Source organism: Ranitomeya imitator, chromosome 2 (assembly GCF_032444005.1).
Source record: "Ranitomeya imitator isolate aRanImi1 chromosome 2, aRanImi1.pri, whole genome shotgun sequence".
Classification (NCBI taxonomy): Eukaryota; Metazoa; Chordata; class Amphibia; order Anura; family Dendrobatidae; genus Ranitomeya; species Ranitomeya imitator.
The window spans coordinates 274113888-274127815 of NC_091283.1; the positions used below are offsets into that span (position 1 = coordinate 274113888).

Genomic DNA, 13928 nt, shown 5'->3' on the forward strand with positions numbered 1-13928 from the left:
GTGGATTCTATAGATTCACTCTCAAGGGTCCTCAGGTCACTAATGGAGCAAAGTTCCTGGAAAGTCCCTATTTCACCCAGTGTGGTCTGGTCACTCTGTGTGGTCAGGTTCTGTATAGTATCCTGGTCAGATTTTCTCCTTGAAAAAGTGGCATTTTAAAGTCAAATTTCGAACAAATTTATTTACATCTAGTAATGTTCTGTACATATCAAATTCATTTGTAGGGGAGAAGGTGAGACCTTTAGATAGAATGTCCATTTGAGTCTCACTAATTACATAGCTGGACAAGTTAATTACCACATTTTTCTCGTCTTCTTTCGCCTCTGTGGATATCTTCTTGTTGTTATGCTTCCTGCCACCCCTTCTCCTGCGTCTCGTCCGTTTTTTGGAGGCGCTTGAGTTGGGGCGTCTTTCCCAAATCTTTGGTCACGATGAGGGGTAAATCGTTGTCTTTCATAGGAGGAATCAGACGCATTTCCTGAGGTGTACTCGTCTGAATTTTCATGAGAGACGTCCGTATCAGAGAAGTTAACCCTTCTTTGTTGGTAATTCCTCTGTCCATTTCTATTACTCCCTCTCAAGATTGAACTAGGTGATTTATATGGTGCACGTCTTTTTTCATGCCAGTCATATACCTCATTACGAATATAATCCTGATGGTCCCGTTCAAATTTGCTTTTTTTAGTTTGGGTAATATATTCCTCCAGTTTGCTGAGATTTAATTTAATAGATTTCATCCATTCATCATATTGTTTCAGAGATGAGTATACTTTTAAAGAGTTTTTAGTCTCATCAATTTGTTCAGGAACTGAAGCTAAAACTTTCTCTTCCTCTTGAACAATAAGTTTCATAAGTTGAATGGAGCAATTATCCAGGATCTCATACCACGATTTCTCAAAGCCATCAGAAAAAGTAATGGTAGCTTTCTTCTTAAGTCTGAGTCCCCTTGGGATCATGTTTTTACTGATATATGCATTCAATGTGGTAAAGTCCCACCATGTCTTAAGTTCCCTTGTTTGTAATTTTTCCAATAGTTTCATAAGGGTATCCAGTTCACATGATTCCTTTGTGTAGTCAGGTTTAGTCTTTGAGAATATTTCCTGTGCCTTATTCCCTCTAGCTGTCAGCTCTTCCTCTAGTGATTGTGCGGTGTGTAGTCCTTGTACTGTGTCCACATTAGAAGCCGTACGTGACATTTTAGTCAAAGGTAACCCGTGTGTCTTATTCAGTGTATTATGATGGAAGATTATAATTGAGAGGGGAGCAAGATCGCACTAAATATCAGAAAAGAAAAAGCAACGAAGATCAGCTCACCTCCTCTCAGGCCCAGCGCACGGATCATGCAGTACAGCAAGTAGTTTGAAGAAAAAGCAGAAGTCCAGTGCGGGTGATGTCCATAAAAAATACCTTTTATTCCATATTCGTTAAAAGCACATAAATCCAAAGTCCATCTTCATATCCATAGACACAAAAACGGGTGATTCATACCAGTGACAGTCACAGGCTTAAAGTGCATTAAAATCATACGCGTTTCAACGGTCGTGCCGCCTTACTCATTGTGATAAAAATAAAATGAAAGAGGGCTGCCATATAGGACTAGGCCCATTAGGTTACACCCCCTGATCTTGCAGACAACAGAAACAGGGCAACACCTACAGGTAATTAATGAGTTTAGCCTGAAATTTGCATGTCCAAATACTATGCTTAAGGCAGGAGAAAGAAAGGGAAGGGGAAAAAAAAAAAAAAAAAAAAGTCTATGGACTTTTATATGGATGTTATATATACAAGAATTATAACTTATCATTCATAATAATTCATAAGATCCTGCCGGATATTCATGCCTAGGGGGGCTCTGGACTTAAGTTGATACATCCACCATATCTCTCTGTTGGTTATTTTTCTTTTTATATCTCCCCCTCGGAATGGAGCTTTAACCCTTTCAATCCCGCGGACCTCCAATGAGCTGACATCCCCATTGTGTTTATGGATGAAGTGTTTGGATGCAGCAGAGCTCTTATGGGTGATTTTATTCACTGCATCAGACAGGTGCCTCCTTATTCTCACTTTCAGGGGACCCCCTGTGCACCCCACATATTGCTGCTCACAGGTGGTGCAATTAATCAGATACACCACATTGGAGGTGTTGCAGTTAATGTAGTGGTTAATTTTGTAGGTCTTTTTGGTGACAGATGAGTGGAATTCCTTACTGTTCACCATGTATTTACAGCAGGTGCAGATATTGTGCCCACACTTGTATGTGCCTTTAGTACTGAGCCAATTTTCTTTCTTTTAACCTAGTATTATAGTAGTTATATTCTTGTATATAGAGGCAGTATTATAGTAGTTATATTCTTGTACATGGGAGCAGTATTAGTAGTTATATTCCTGTACATAGGGGGCAGTATTATAGTAGTTATATTCTTGTACATGGGAGCAGTATTATAGTAGTTATATTCCTGTACATAGGGGCAGTATTATAGCAGTTATATTCTTGCGCATAGGGGCAGTATTATAGTAGTTATATTCTTGTATATAGAGGCAGTATTATAGTAGTTATATTCTTGTACATGGGAGCAGTATTAGTAGTTATATTCCTGTACATAGGGGGCAGTATTATAGTAGTTATATTCTTGTACATGGGAGCAGTATTATAGTAGTTATATTCCTGTACATAGGGGCAGTATTATAGCAGTTATATTCTTGTACATAGGGGCAGTATTATAGCAGTTATATTCTTGTACATAAGTGCAGTATTATCTATATATATAATTGTCTAAGGGTCACTTCCATCTGTCTGTCTGTCCGTCCTTCTGTCACGGTTATTCATGGCTGCTGCGACCAATCAGCGACGGGCACAGTCCGATTAGTCCCTCCCCTACTTCCCTGCACTCACTGCCCGGCGCCCGCTCCATAATCTCCACCGCTCACAGGGTTAATGGCAGCGGTAACGGCGCTGTATAACGCACTCCGTTACCGCTGCTATTAATCCTGTGTGTCCCCAACTATTTACTATTGATGCTGCCTATGCAGCATCAATAGTAAAAATGTCATGTTAAATAATAATAAAAAAAAAAACTGCTATACTCCCCATCCGCCGCCTTTCCCGCTCCTCGCCACGCTCCTGGGACCGCTCCATTGCAAGCGGCAGCTTCCGGTCCCAGGGCTGGTGTGCGACAAGGACCTGCCGTGACATCACGGTCATGTGACCGCGACGTCATCATAGGTCCTGCTCACACCAGCCCTGGGACCGGAAGCTGCCGCTTGCAATGGAGCGGGAAAGGCGGCGAAGGGTGAGTATAGCAGGACTTCAACGGCCCTTCGGAAGGTGAGTATATGTTTATTTTATTATTATTTTTTTTTAAGTCTCTATACTACGTGGCTCTGTGCTGGGCAATATATTACGTGACTGGGCAATATACTATGTGGCTGGGCAATATACTATGTGGCTGGGCAATTGTTGTGAACTGGTGATTCAGAACCACAATGGACCTGGTGGTTAAGAGCACACAAAGTGACCTGATAGTTACTAATAACATAGGACGAGCTCTGAGACGTGGGAACTCTGCTGACCGCAATCCCTAATCCTATCCCACCACACTAGAGGTAGCCGTGGAGCGCTCCTGACCAGACCTAGGTTCCTCGGGCACAGCCTGAGAAACTAGCTAGCCCTGAAGATAGAAAAATAAGCCTACTTTGCCTCAGAGAAATTCCCCAAAGGAAAAGGCAGCCCCCCACATATAATGACTGTGAGTAAAGATGAAATTACAAACACAGGGATGAAATAGATTTTAGCAAAGTGAGGCCCGACTTACTGAATAGACCGAGGATAGGAAAGATAGCTTTGCAATCAGCACAAAAACCTACAAACAACCACGCAGAGGGCGCAAAAAGACCCTCCGCACCGACTAACGGTACGGTGGTGCTTCCTCTGCGTCCCAGAGCTTCCAGCAAGCAAGACAAACCAAAATAGCAAGCTGGACAGAAAAAATAGCAAACCAAGAAACACAAGCAGAACTTAGCTTATGCAGGCCACAAGGACGATCCAGGAGAGAGCAAGACCAATACTGGAACATTGACTGGAGGCCAGGAACAAAGAACTAGGTGGAGTTAAATAGAGCAGCACCTAACGACTTAACCTCGTCACCTGAGGAAGGAAACTCAGAAGCCGCAGCCCCACTCACATCCACCAGAGGAAGCTTATGGACAGAACCAGCCGAAGTACCACTCATGACCACAGGAGGGAGCTCGACCACAGAATTCACAACAGGCAATATACTATGTGGCTGGGCAATATACTATGTGGCTGGGCAATATACTATGTGGCTGGGCAATATACTATGTGGCTGGGCAATATACTATGTGGCTGGGCAATATACTATGTGGCTGGGCAATATACTACGTGGACATGCATATTCTAGAATACCCGATGCGTTCGAATCGGCCCACCATTTAGTAGTAGTTATATTCTTGTACATAGGGGGCAGTATTATAGTAGTTATATTCTTGTACATAGGGACAGTATTATAGTAGTTATATTCTTGTACATAGGGACAGTATTATAGTAGTTATATTCTTGTACATAGGGGCAGTATTATAGTAGTTATATTCTTGTACATAGGGACAGTATTATAGTAGTTATATTCTTGTACATAGGGACAGTATTATAGTAGTTATATTCTTGTACATAGGGGCAGTATTATAGTAGTTATATTCTTGTACATAGGAGGCAGTAGTATAGCAGTTATATTCTTGTACATAGGGGAAGTATTATAGCAGTTATATTCTTGTACATAGGGGCAGTATTATAGTAGTTATATTCTTGTACATAGGGGCAGTATTATAGTAGTTATATTCTTGTACATAGGAGGCAGTATTATAGCAGTTATATTCTTGTACATAGGAGGCAGTATTATAGCAGTTATATTCTTGTACATAGGGGCAGTATTATAGTAGTTATATTGTACATAGGGGCAGTATTATAGTAGTTATATTCTTGTACATAGGAGCAGTATTATAGTAGTTATATTCTTGTACATAGGGGGCAGTATTATAGTAGTTATATTCTTGTACATAGGAGCAGTATTATAGTAGTTATATTCTTGTACATAGGGGCAGTATTATAGTTGTTATATTCTTGTACATAGGGGCAGTATTATAGTTGTTATATTCTTGTACATAGGGGCAGTATTATAGTAGTTATAGTCATTTACATAGGGAGCAGTATTATTTTTTCTGGGTTTTCTTGTTTCTTCTCTTTCTGATTATTTCCTCCTGACCCAGTTTGCGGTCTCCTCATTTCTCATCCTATATAATGGGAGCAGATCGTGTCCCGGCGGAGGCTGGGTGGATGTGGGCCTCTAGTAATGGGGGTGCGGAGTCCTCCTTTTGGCCCCGCGCTGCCCCCGGCTCCTCCGTGTGTTTGGTGCTGTGGCCTCCCAATATTTCCATCCTTCTCCTTCGTTGCCTGGTGAAGCTGGTGAGTTACAAGCAATGTCAGGGACAGATAATGAAATCACTATAGCAACGGCTGGGCCTCTGCTGACTCTGTACAAGCAGATCCTTAACCCTTCACCTACACCACCAGTGTTGAGGACTTGAGGCCCAGGAGACAGAGATCCGGCCATTGTGGTGGAAATGCGGGAAGGTGCCATCCTACTTTCTCCTTATTCCATTTTTCTGGGTTATTGGACCGCGATTCTGGCTTTGTCACCTGTTCTGCAGGAATAGGTCAGACAGGGACCAGTTTCCGCACAGCACCCCTTAATGGCCAAGAGGAGGATAACGCGGTGACATCATTGACTTCACCAGGGGAATCTGTGTGGGGGCCTGGTGTCACTAAATCATAGCGGAAGGAGTTGGGATCTCGATGCAGCCCAGAGTATTTAAGAACAGTATGGAAGGTAATAGAGAGCACTGAATAGTCTAAGGGCAGCGAAAGGTCACAGACCTCTAGTAGAAACAGCAGGAATCCCAGCAGCACTGAGTATTTCAGGACAGGAGTGTGTCCTATATCTTGTAGCAGGTCACATAATGAATGTAGTATAGTGGAAGGAGCAAAATACCACTTAGCAGCACAGAGTATTTTAGATGAGAGATTTACTTATCAGTCAGAGAACTTCTTAGTAGAAGGAACCATTTTCCCCAGCAGCACAGTGTGTTTAAGGAGAGTGGTCTATGCCTTTTTCTCTCAGTATGGTATATCCTGCTCCTGTGGACAGTTCTGATCTTGCTCGCTCCTTTCTCTCCCTGTGTGATATATCCGGCTCCTGTGGACGGTTCTGGTCCCGAGTGATATGTCCGGCTTCTGTAGTCAGTTTTGGTCCTGCTCACTCCTCTTTCTCCCGGTGTGATATATCCGGCTCCTGTGGACGGTTCTGGTCCTGCTCTCTATCCTCTTTTCTCCCGGTTTGATATATCCGGCTCATGTGGTCGGTTCTGGTTCTGCTCGCTCATTTCTCCCGTTGTGATATATCTGGCTTTTGTGGTTGGTTCTGGTCCCGCTCGCTCCTCTTTCTCTCGGTGTGATATATCCAGCTCCTGTGGTCAGATCTGGTCCTGCTCGCTCATTTCTCCCAGTGTGATATATCCAGCTCCTGTGGTCGGTTCTGGTCCCAGAGTGATATGTCCGGCTTCTGTAGTCTGTTCTGGTCCCGCTTCCTCCTTTTTCTCCCTGTGTGTTATGTACTGCTCCTGTGGTCGGTTTTGATTCTGCTCGCTCCTCTCTCTCCCGGTGTGATATATCCTGCTCCTGTGATCGGTTGTGGTCCCGCTCGCTCCTTTCTCTCCCGATGTGATATATCCTGCTCCTGTGGTCTGTTTTGGTCCTGCTCGCTCCTTTATCTCCCGGTGTGATATATCCTGCTCCTGTGGTTGGTTCTGGTCCTGCTCGCTTTCTCCCGGTGTGATATATCCAGCTCCTTTGATCGGTTCTGGTCCCGCTCGCTCCTTTCTCTCCCGGTGTGATATATTCGGCTCATGTGGTCGGTTCTGATCCTGCTCGCTCCTTTCTCTCCCGGTGTGATATATCCTTCTCCTGTGGTCAGTTTTGATCCTGCTCGCTCTGCTTTCTCCCGGTGTGAAATATCCGGCTCCTGTGGTCAGTTCTGGTCCCGCTCGCTCCTTTCTCTCTCGGTGTGATATATCCTGCTTCTGTGGTTGGTTCTGGTCCTGCTCCCTCCTTTCTCCTCGTGTGATATATCCGGCTCCTCTTGTCTGTTCTGGTCCTGCTAGCTCCGCTTTCTCCCAATGTGATATATCCTGCTCCTGTGGTCGGTTTTGATCCTGATAGTTCCTTTCTCTCCCGGTGTGATATATCCGGCTCCTGTGGTCGGTTCTGGTCCTGCTCTCTCCTTTCTCTCCCGGTGTGATATATCCGGCTCCTGTGGTCGGTTCTAGTCCTGCTCCCTCCTTTCTCTCCCGGTGTGAGATATCCGGCTCCACTCCCTCCTTTCTCTCCCGGTGTGATATATCCGGCTCCTGTGGTCGGTTCTGGTCCTGCCCGCTAAGCTTTCTCCCGGTGTGATATTCTGCTCCTGTAGTTGGTTCTGGTCCTGCTCCCTCCTTTCTCTCTCGGTGTGATATATCCTGCTCCTGTGGTCGTTTCTGGTCCTGCTCGCTCCTTTCTCCCGGTGTGATATATCCGGCTCCTCTGGTCGGTTCTTATCCTGCTAGCTCTGCTGTCTCCCCGTGTGAGATATCCGGCTCCTGTGGTCAGTTCTGGTCCCGCTCGCTCCTTTCTCTCTCGGTGTGATATATCCTGCTACTGTGGTTGGTTCTGGTCCTGCTCCCTCCTCTTTCTCCTCGTGTGATATATCCGGCTCCTCTGGTCTGTTCTGGTCCTGCTAGCTCTGCTTTCTCTCGATGTGATATATCCTGCTCCTGTGGTCGGTTTTGATCCTGCTAGTTCCTTTCTCTCCCGGTGTGATATATCCGGCTCCTGTGGTCGGTTCTGGTCCTGCTCACTCCTTTCTCTCCCGGTGTGATATATCCGGCTCCTGTGGTCGGTTCTGGTCCTGCTCCCTCCTTTCTCTCCCTGTGTGATATATCCTGCTCCTGTGGTTGGTTCTGATCCTGCTCGCTCTGCTTTCTCCCGGTGTGATATATCCGGCTCCCGTGGTCGGTTTTGATCCTGCTCGCTCCTTTATCTCCCTGTGTGATATATATCCTGCTCCTGTGGTCGGTTTTGATCCTGCTCGCTCCTTTATCTCCCTGTGTGATATATCTTGCTCCTGTGGTCGGTTTTGATCCTGCTAGCTCCGCTTTCTCACGGTGTGATATATCCTGCTCCTGTGGTCGGCTCTGGCCTTGCTTGGTCTCTTCTCACAGTACACACTGGTATAGCTAATGTACGGTATATACACGCACTCAAACGCTTTGTGAATCTTTTTCTAAGTCTCTCATAACTTTTTCTTTTTTTTGTCGCCTTCAAGACCATCTGTCCCAAATTAAAACCTCTGTGTCCCATTTCTATAACTTGTCAGTCGACAGTACGGCCACCATCTCCCCCCGAGTGAAGACGACGGATTAACCCTCTAGTTAGAGGAAGTGATTAAGGGCCCGTTTCCACAGGCTAATCCTGCCCTGTGATTGGCTGCTCAAGGCTCTTAAAGGAAAAGGGTGGGGGGGGGGGGCATTAGGGGCCAGTGAGGATAATCTGAGACCTCTGTCCCTTGGCTGCCATACATATTTTTGCTGAAGCCTTTATTATAGGTTAACTCTGCTGGCTTCAGAGCTGAAATCTCCCCACGTTCCCTGATCATGCAGTGTTGTGCTCTGTCACCATCTAATGTAGTCGGTCCCATGACTTTTAAGAGTCTGTACCAGCTTGCTGATTGTTTCCAATACGAGCCAGCTGCAGTGATTTGCCCAGCTTGCTATAGGACGTGTATTTATCATGATGAATATATGACCGAGTCCGGAGCTACGCTCATTGAGTAAGCTGGGTCAGGCCCCCCATTTGGCAGGGCGAGGGTGGTCTTAACTTCCCAACCTTTAACCCTTTATGTTTCCCTTCTTTCCACAGATGCACCTTCAGGTTTCCCAGCACAAATATCAAGATCACGTTCACGGCTCTGTCCTGCGACAAGAAGGAGAAGCAGGAGGCTCCCGAATCCCCAATCAAACCCGTACAGCCGCAGATCTCCCCGCTGACAATAAACATTCCAGACAACATGGCCCACCTGATCAGCCCGCTGCCCTCCCCCACAGGAACCATCAGGTAGGTGGCGCCACCGAGACTGATACACAGCCGAGGTTACCTCTGTAACTGTGGCCGACCATGGGCTCTGTTACAGAGGAAGATCAAAACCGCCGATCACATGATTTACCCTTCCAGCCGAAGAAGACCGCCGTCATAAATCTCCCACGTTGATCCTGTTTCTTTCTGCCAGTGCTGCAAACTCCTGTCCGTCAAGTCCTCGCGGCGCCGGCTCGTCGGGGTATAAAATGGGCCGTGTGATCGCTGCGGACCTACACCTCATGGCCGACAACTCCCAGCTGGAAAACGACAAGGAAGCGTCCGGTGGAGACAGCCCCAAGGTCAGTAACGGGGTTAATCCTGGCGGCCGCTCCAATGCCCCATTTCCTGGTGCGCAGCAGGTAACCCCCTGCCCCGATTTTTCTTTTGCTGTTTTCCAGGATGACTCTAAGCCCCCCTACTCCTACGCACAGCTCATAGTACAAGCGATCACCATGGCCCCGGACAAGCAGCTCACGTTAAACGGCATCTACACGCACATCACTAAAAACTACCCCTACTACAGGACAGCGGACAAAGGCTGGCAGGTGGGTGCTTCCCACGCCTCACCGAGCCCCAGTGACCCGGGAAGTTGGACGCGACGTTCACATCTCCTACATCTTCTATTCCACAGAACTCCATCCGCCACAATCTCTCTCTAAACCGATATTTCATCAAAGTCCCCCGGTCCCAAGAGGAGCCCGGGAAAGGTTCCTTCTGGAGGATAGACCCCGCCTCGGAAAGCAAACTCATAGAGCAAGCGTTTAGGAAACGAAGGCCACGGGGCGTGCCGTGCTTCAGGACCCCTCTAGGACCACTGTCCTCAAGGTACGGAGGAAAGTCCTGACCTTGCACGCCGAGCGTCCACATACCACATCACCTGTACAATCCTCACCTTCATTCTCCTCGGACGCATCAGACTCCAGCTGAAGTCTGCTTCTCGCCTGTGTCCTCGCTTATCCCAGGAAGCAGCTTCCCCTTTCATCCACCGCCGCTTCTTGGCCATTATTCCCCCATGCACTTATTTTTTTTTCCCACTCGCTTTTCTACTTTGCACCCACACTTTTCCCTTTTCTTGTTTGACTTGCAATCTTTTCCTTTTTTTCCCTTTTCTGGTTTAGCCCACGCTCTCTTTCCCTTTTCTGGTTTGGCCCACGCCCTCTTTCCCTTTTCTGGTTTGGCCCTCGCCCTCTTTCCCTTTTCTGGTTTGGCTCACGCCCTCTTTCCCTTTTCTCTTTTGGCCCTCGCTCTTTCCCTTTTCTGGTTTGGCCCACGTTCTTTCCCTTTTCTGGTTTGGCCCACGTTCTTTCCCTTTTCTGGTTTGGCCCACGTTCTTTCCCTTTTCTGGTTTGGCTCACGCCCTCTTTCCCTTTTCTGGTTTGGCCCTCGCTCTTTCCCTTTTCTGGTTTGGCTCACGCCCTCTTTCCCTTTTCTGGTTTGACCCTCGCTCTTTCCCTTTTCTGGTTTGGCCCACGTTCTCTTTCCCTTTTCTGGTTTGGCCCACGTTCTCTTTCCCTTTTCTGGTTTGGCCCACGTTCTCTTTCCCTTTTCTGGTTTGGCCCACGTTCTCTTTCCCTTTTCTGGTTTGGCCCACGTTCTCTTTCCCTTTTCTGGTTTGGCCCACGTTCTCTTTCCCTTTTCTGGTTTGGCCCACGTTCTCTTTCCCTTTTCTGGTTTGGCCCACGTTCTCTTTCCCTTTTCTGGTTTGGCCCACGTTCTCTTTCCCTTTTCTGGTTTGGCCCACGTTCTCTTTCCCTTTTCTGGTTTGGCCCACGCTTTTTTTTTTTTTTTTTTCTTTCCTATCCACACATTTTATCCTCTTTTTTTTTTTTTTTTTTAGCTGTCCCCTTTGCCTCCCACCTAGAGTGCTTCTTACTGTGCAATCTAATGGCCGTCCTCCGTGTGCTCAGAATGTTGTAGTCAAATTCCTTTAATTAGGCATCCAAGAGACCTGAGAGGTGCCGGATTATCGGATGACTAAAACAATGTATATAAACCTTCCCATCAAGAAGCAGGGTCCAGTGTGACGGCATTACCCCCGATTGCTGTATAATTGTGGCTTCTCGCACCCCCAGGAGTGCACCAGCATCTCCCAACCACTCGGGAGTCTTGTCTGCACATTCAAGTGGCGTCCAGACTCCAGAGAGCCTGTCCAGAGAGGGCTCCCCGGTCCCCATGGACCCTGAACCCAGCACCATCCAACCAAAGCTCGCAGTCATCCAGGAAGCACGGTTTGCACAGAGCGCTCCAGGTAATAAGAGAGCTGCACGTACATACGTAATGTCCTAATAAAGAGTCATACAGAGATCCGGACCCCTGTATTCACACAAATGTTGCCTGCAACATCACTAGGGGAAGCTCCAGTGACTGCAATAACACCACCCATACAGGGAGCTCCCCCTAGTGGTGGCTGCAGACAGGATCTTATCATGTATCTCTGTATACAGGGAGATCCCACTAGTGGTGGCTGCAGACAGGATCTTATCGTGTATCTCTGTATACAGGGAGCTCCTCCTAGTGGTGGCTGCACACAGGACCTTATCATGTATCTCTGTATACAGGGAGCTCCCCCTAGTGGTGTCTGCAGACAGGACCTTATCATGCATCTTTGTATACAGGGAGCTCCCCCTAGTGGTGGCTGCAGACAGGATCTTATCATGTATCTCTGTATACAGGGAGCTCCCCTAGTGGTGGCTGCAGACAGGATCTTATCATGTATCTGTATACAGGGAGCTCCCCCTAGTGGTGACTGCAGACAGGATATTATCATGTATCTGTGTATACAGGGAGCTCCCTCCAGTGGTGGCTGCAGACAGGATATTATCATGTATCTCTGTGTACAGGGTGCTCCCCCTAGTGGTGGCTGCAGACAGGATATTATCATGTATTTCTGTATACAGGGAGCTCCCCCTAGTGGTGACTGCAGACAGGATCTTATCATGTATTTCTGTATACAGGGAGCTCCCCCTAGTGGTGGCTGCAGACAGGATCTTATCATCTATCTCTGTATACAGGGAGCTCCCCCTAGTGGTGACTACAGACAGGATCTTATCATCTATCTCTGTATACAGGGAGCTCCCCCTAGTGGTGGCTGCAGACAGGATATTATCATGTATCTGTATATACAGGGAGCTCCCCCTAGTGGTGGCTGCAGACAGAATCTTATCATGTATCTCTGTATACAGGGAGCTCCTCCTAGTGGTGACTGCAGATAGGATCTTATCATGTATCTCTGTATACAGGGAGCTCCCCCTAGTGGAGGCTGCAGACAGAATCTTATCATGTATCTCTGTATACAGGGAGCTCCCCCTAGTGGTGACTGCAGACAGGATCTTATCATGTATCTCTGTATACAGGGAGCTCCCCCTAGTGGTGACTGCAGACAGGATCTTATCATGTATCTCTGTATACAGGGAGCTCCCCCTAGTGGTGGCTGCACAGGATCTTATGTATCTCTGCATACAGGGAGTTCCCCCTAGTGGTGGCTGCAGACAGGATCTTATCATGTATCTCTGTATACAGGGAGCTCCCCCTAGTGGTGGCTGCAGATAGGATCTTATCATGTATCTCTGTATACAGGGAGCTCCCCCTAGTGGTGGCTGCAGACAGGATATTATCATGTATCTTTGTATACAGGGAGCTCCCCCTAGTGGTGGCTGCAGAAAGGATCTTATCATGTATCTCTGTATACAGGGAGCTCCCCCCAGTGGTGGCTGCAGACAGGATATTATCATGTATCTCTGTATACAGGGAGCTCCCCCTAGTGGTGACTGCAGGCAGGATATTATCATGTATTTCTGTGTACAGGGAGCTCCCCCTAGTGGTGGCTGCAGACAGGATCTTCTCATGTATATGTGTATACAGTGAGCTCCCCCTAGTGGTGGCTGCAGACAGGATCTTATCATGTATCTCTGTATACAGGGAGCTCCCCCTAGTGGTGACTGCAGACAGATATTATCATGTATCGCTGTATACAGGGAGCTCCCCCTAGTGGTGGCTGCAGACAGGATCTTATCATGTATCTCTGTATACAGGGAGCTCCCCCCAGTGGTGGCTGCAGACAGGATCTTATCATGTATCTCTGTATACAGGGAGCTCCCCCTAGTGGTGACTGCAGACAGGATATTATCATGTATCTCTGTATACAGGGAGCTCCCCCTAGTGGTGGCTGCAGACAGGATCTTCTCATGTATCTGTATACAGGGAGCTCCCCCTAGTGGTGGCTGCAGACAGGATCTTCTCATGTATCTGTATACAGGGAGCTCCCCCTAGTGGTGGCTGCAGACAGGATCTTCTCATGTATCTGTATACAGGGAGCTCCCCCTAGTGGTGGCTGCAGACAGGATCTTATCACATCTCTCTTTTTTGGGACAGGATCCCCCCTTGCCAGCCAGCCAGTCCTCATCACTGTGCAACGGCAGCTCCCGCAAACAATAAAGCCGGTTACGTACACGGTGGCCACACCCGTCACCACGTCCCAGCAGACGGTGATGCAGACCGTGCACGTGGTTCACCAGATACCGGCCGTGTCGGTCACCAACGTTTCGGGCCTCACTCCTGTCAACACCTACACGGTCGGCGGGCAGGCGGTGGTAGCACAAGCCGCGGTCGTAGCCCAACCCAAACTAGAGCCTCAAGAGAATGGTGATCACAAAGAGGTGAAAGGTCAGTGCTGCCTCCTGGTTATTAGGGG

The 13928-nt window shown here is 47.5% G+C and overlaps 1 protein-coding gene across 2 annotated transcripts in view; it reads left to right on the forward strand.

Moving 5' to 3' along the window:
• Positions 1-13928, forward strand: part of FOXK2 (forkhead box K2) — a 34316-nt gene that overhangs the window by 17293 nt on the left and 3095 nt on the right. For both annotated transcript variants that reach the window (XM_069749264.1, XM_069749263.1), the window contains exons 2-7: positions 9023-9217; positions 9390-9537; positions 9637-9783; positions 9870-10063; positions 11311-11486; positions 13610-13900. In XM_069749264.1, the coding sequence (XP_069605365.1) occupies positions 9023-9217; positions 9390-9537; positions 9637-9783; positions 9870-10063; positions 11311-11486; positions 13610-13900 (1151 nt within the window). The remainder of the gene's footprint in view (positions 1-9022; positions 9218-9389; positions 9538-9636; positions 9784-9869; positions 10064-11310; positions 11487-13609; positions 13901-13928) is intronic.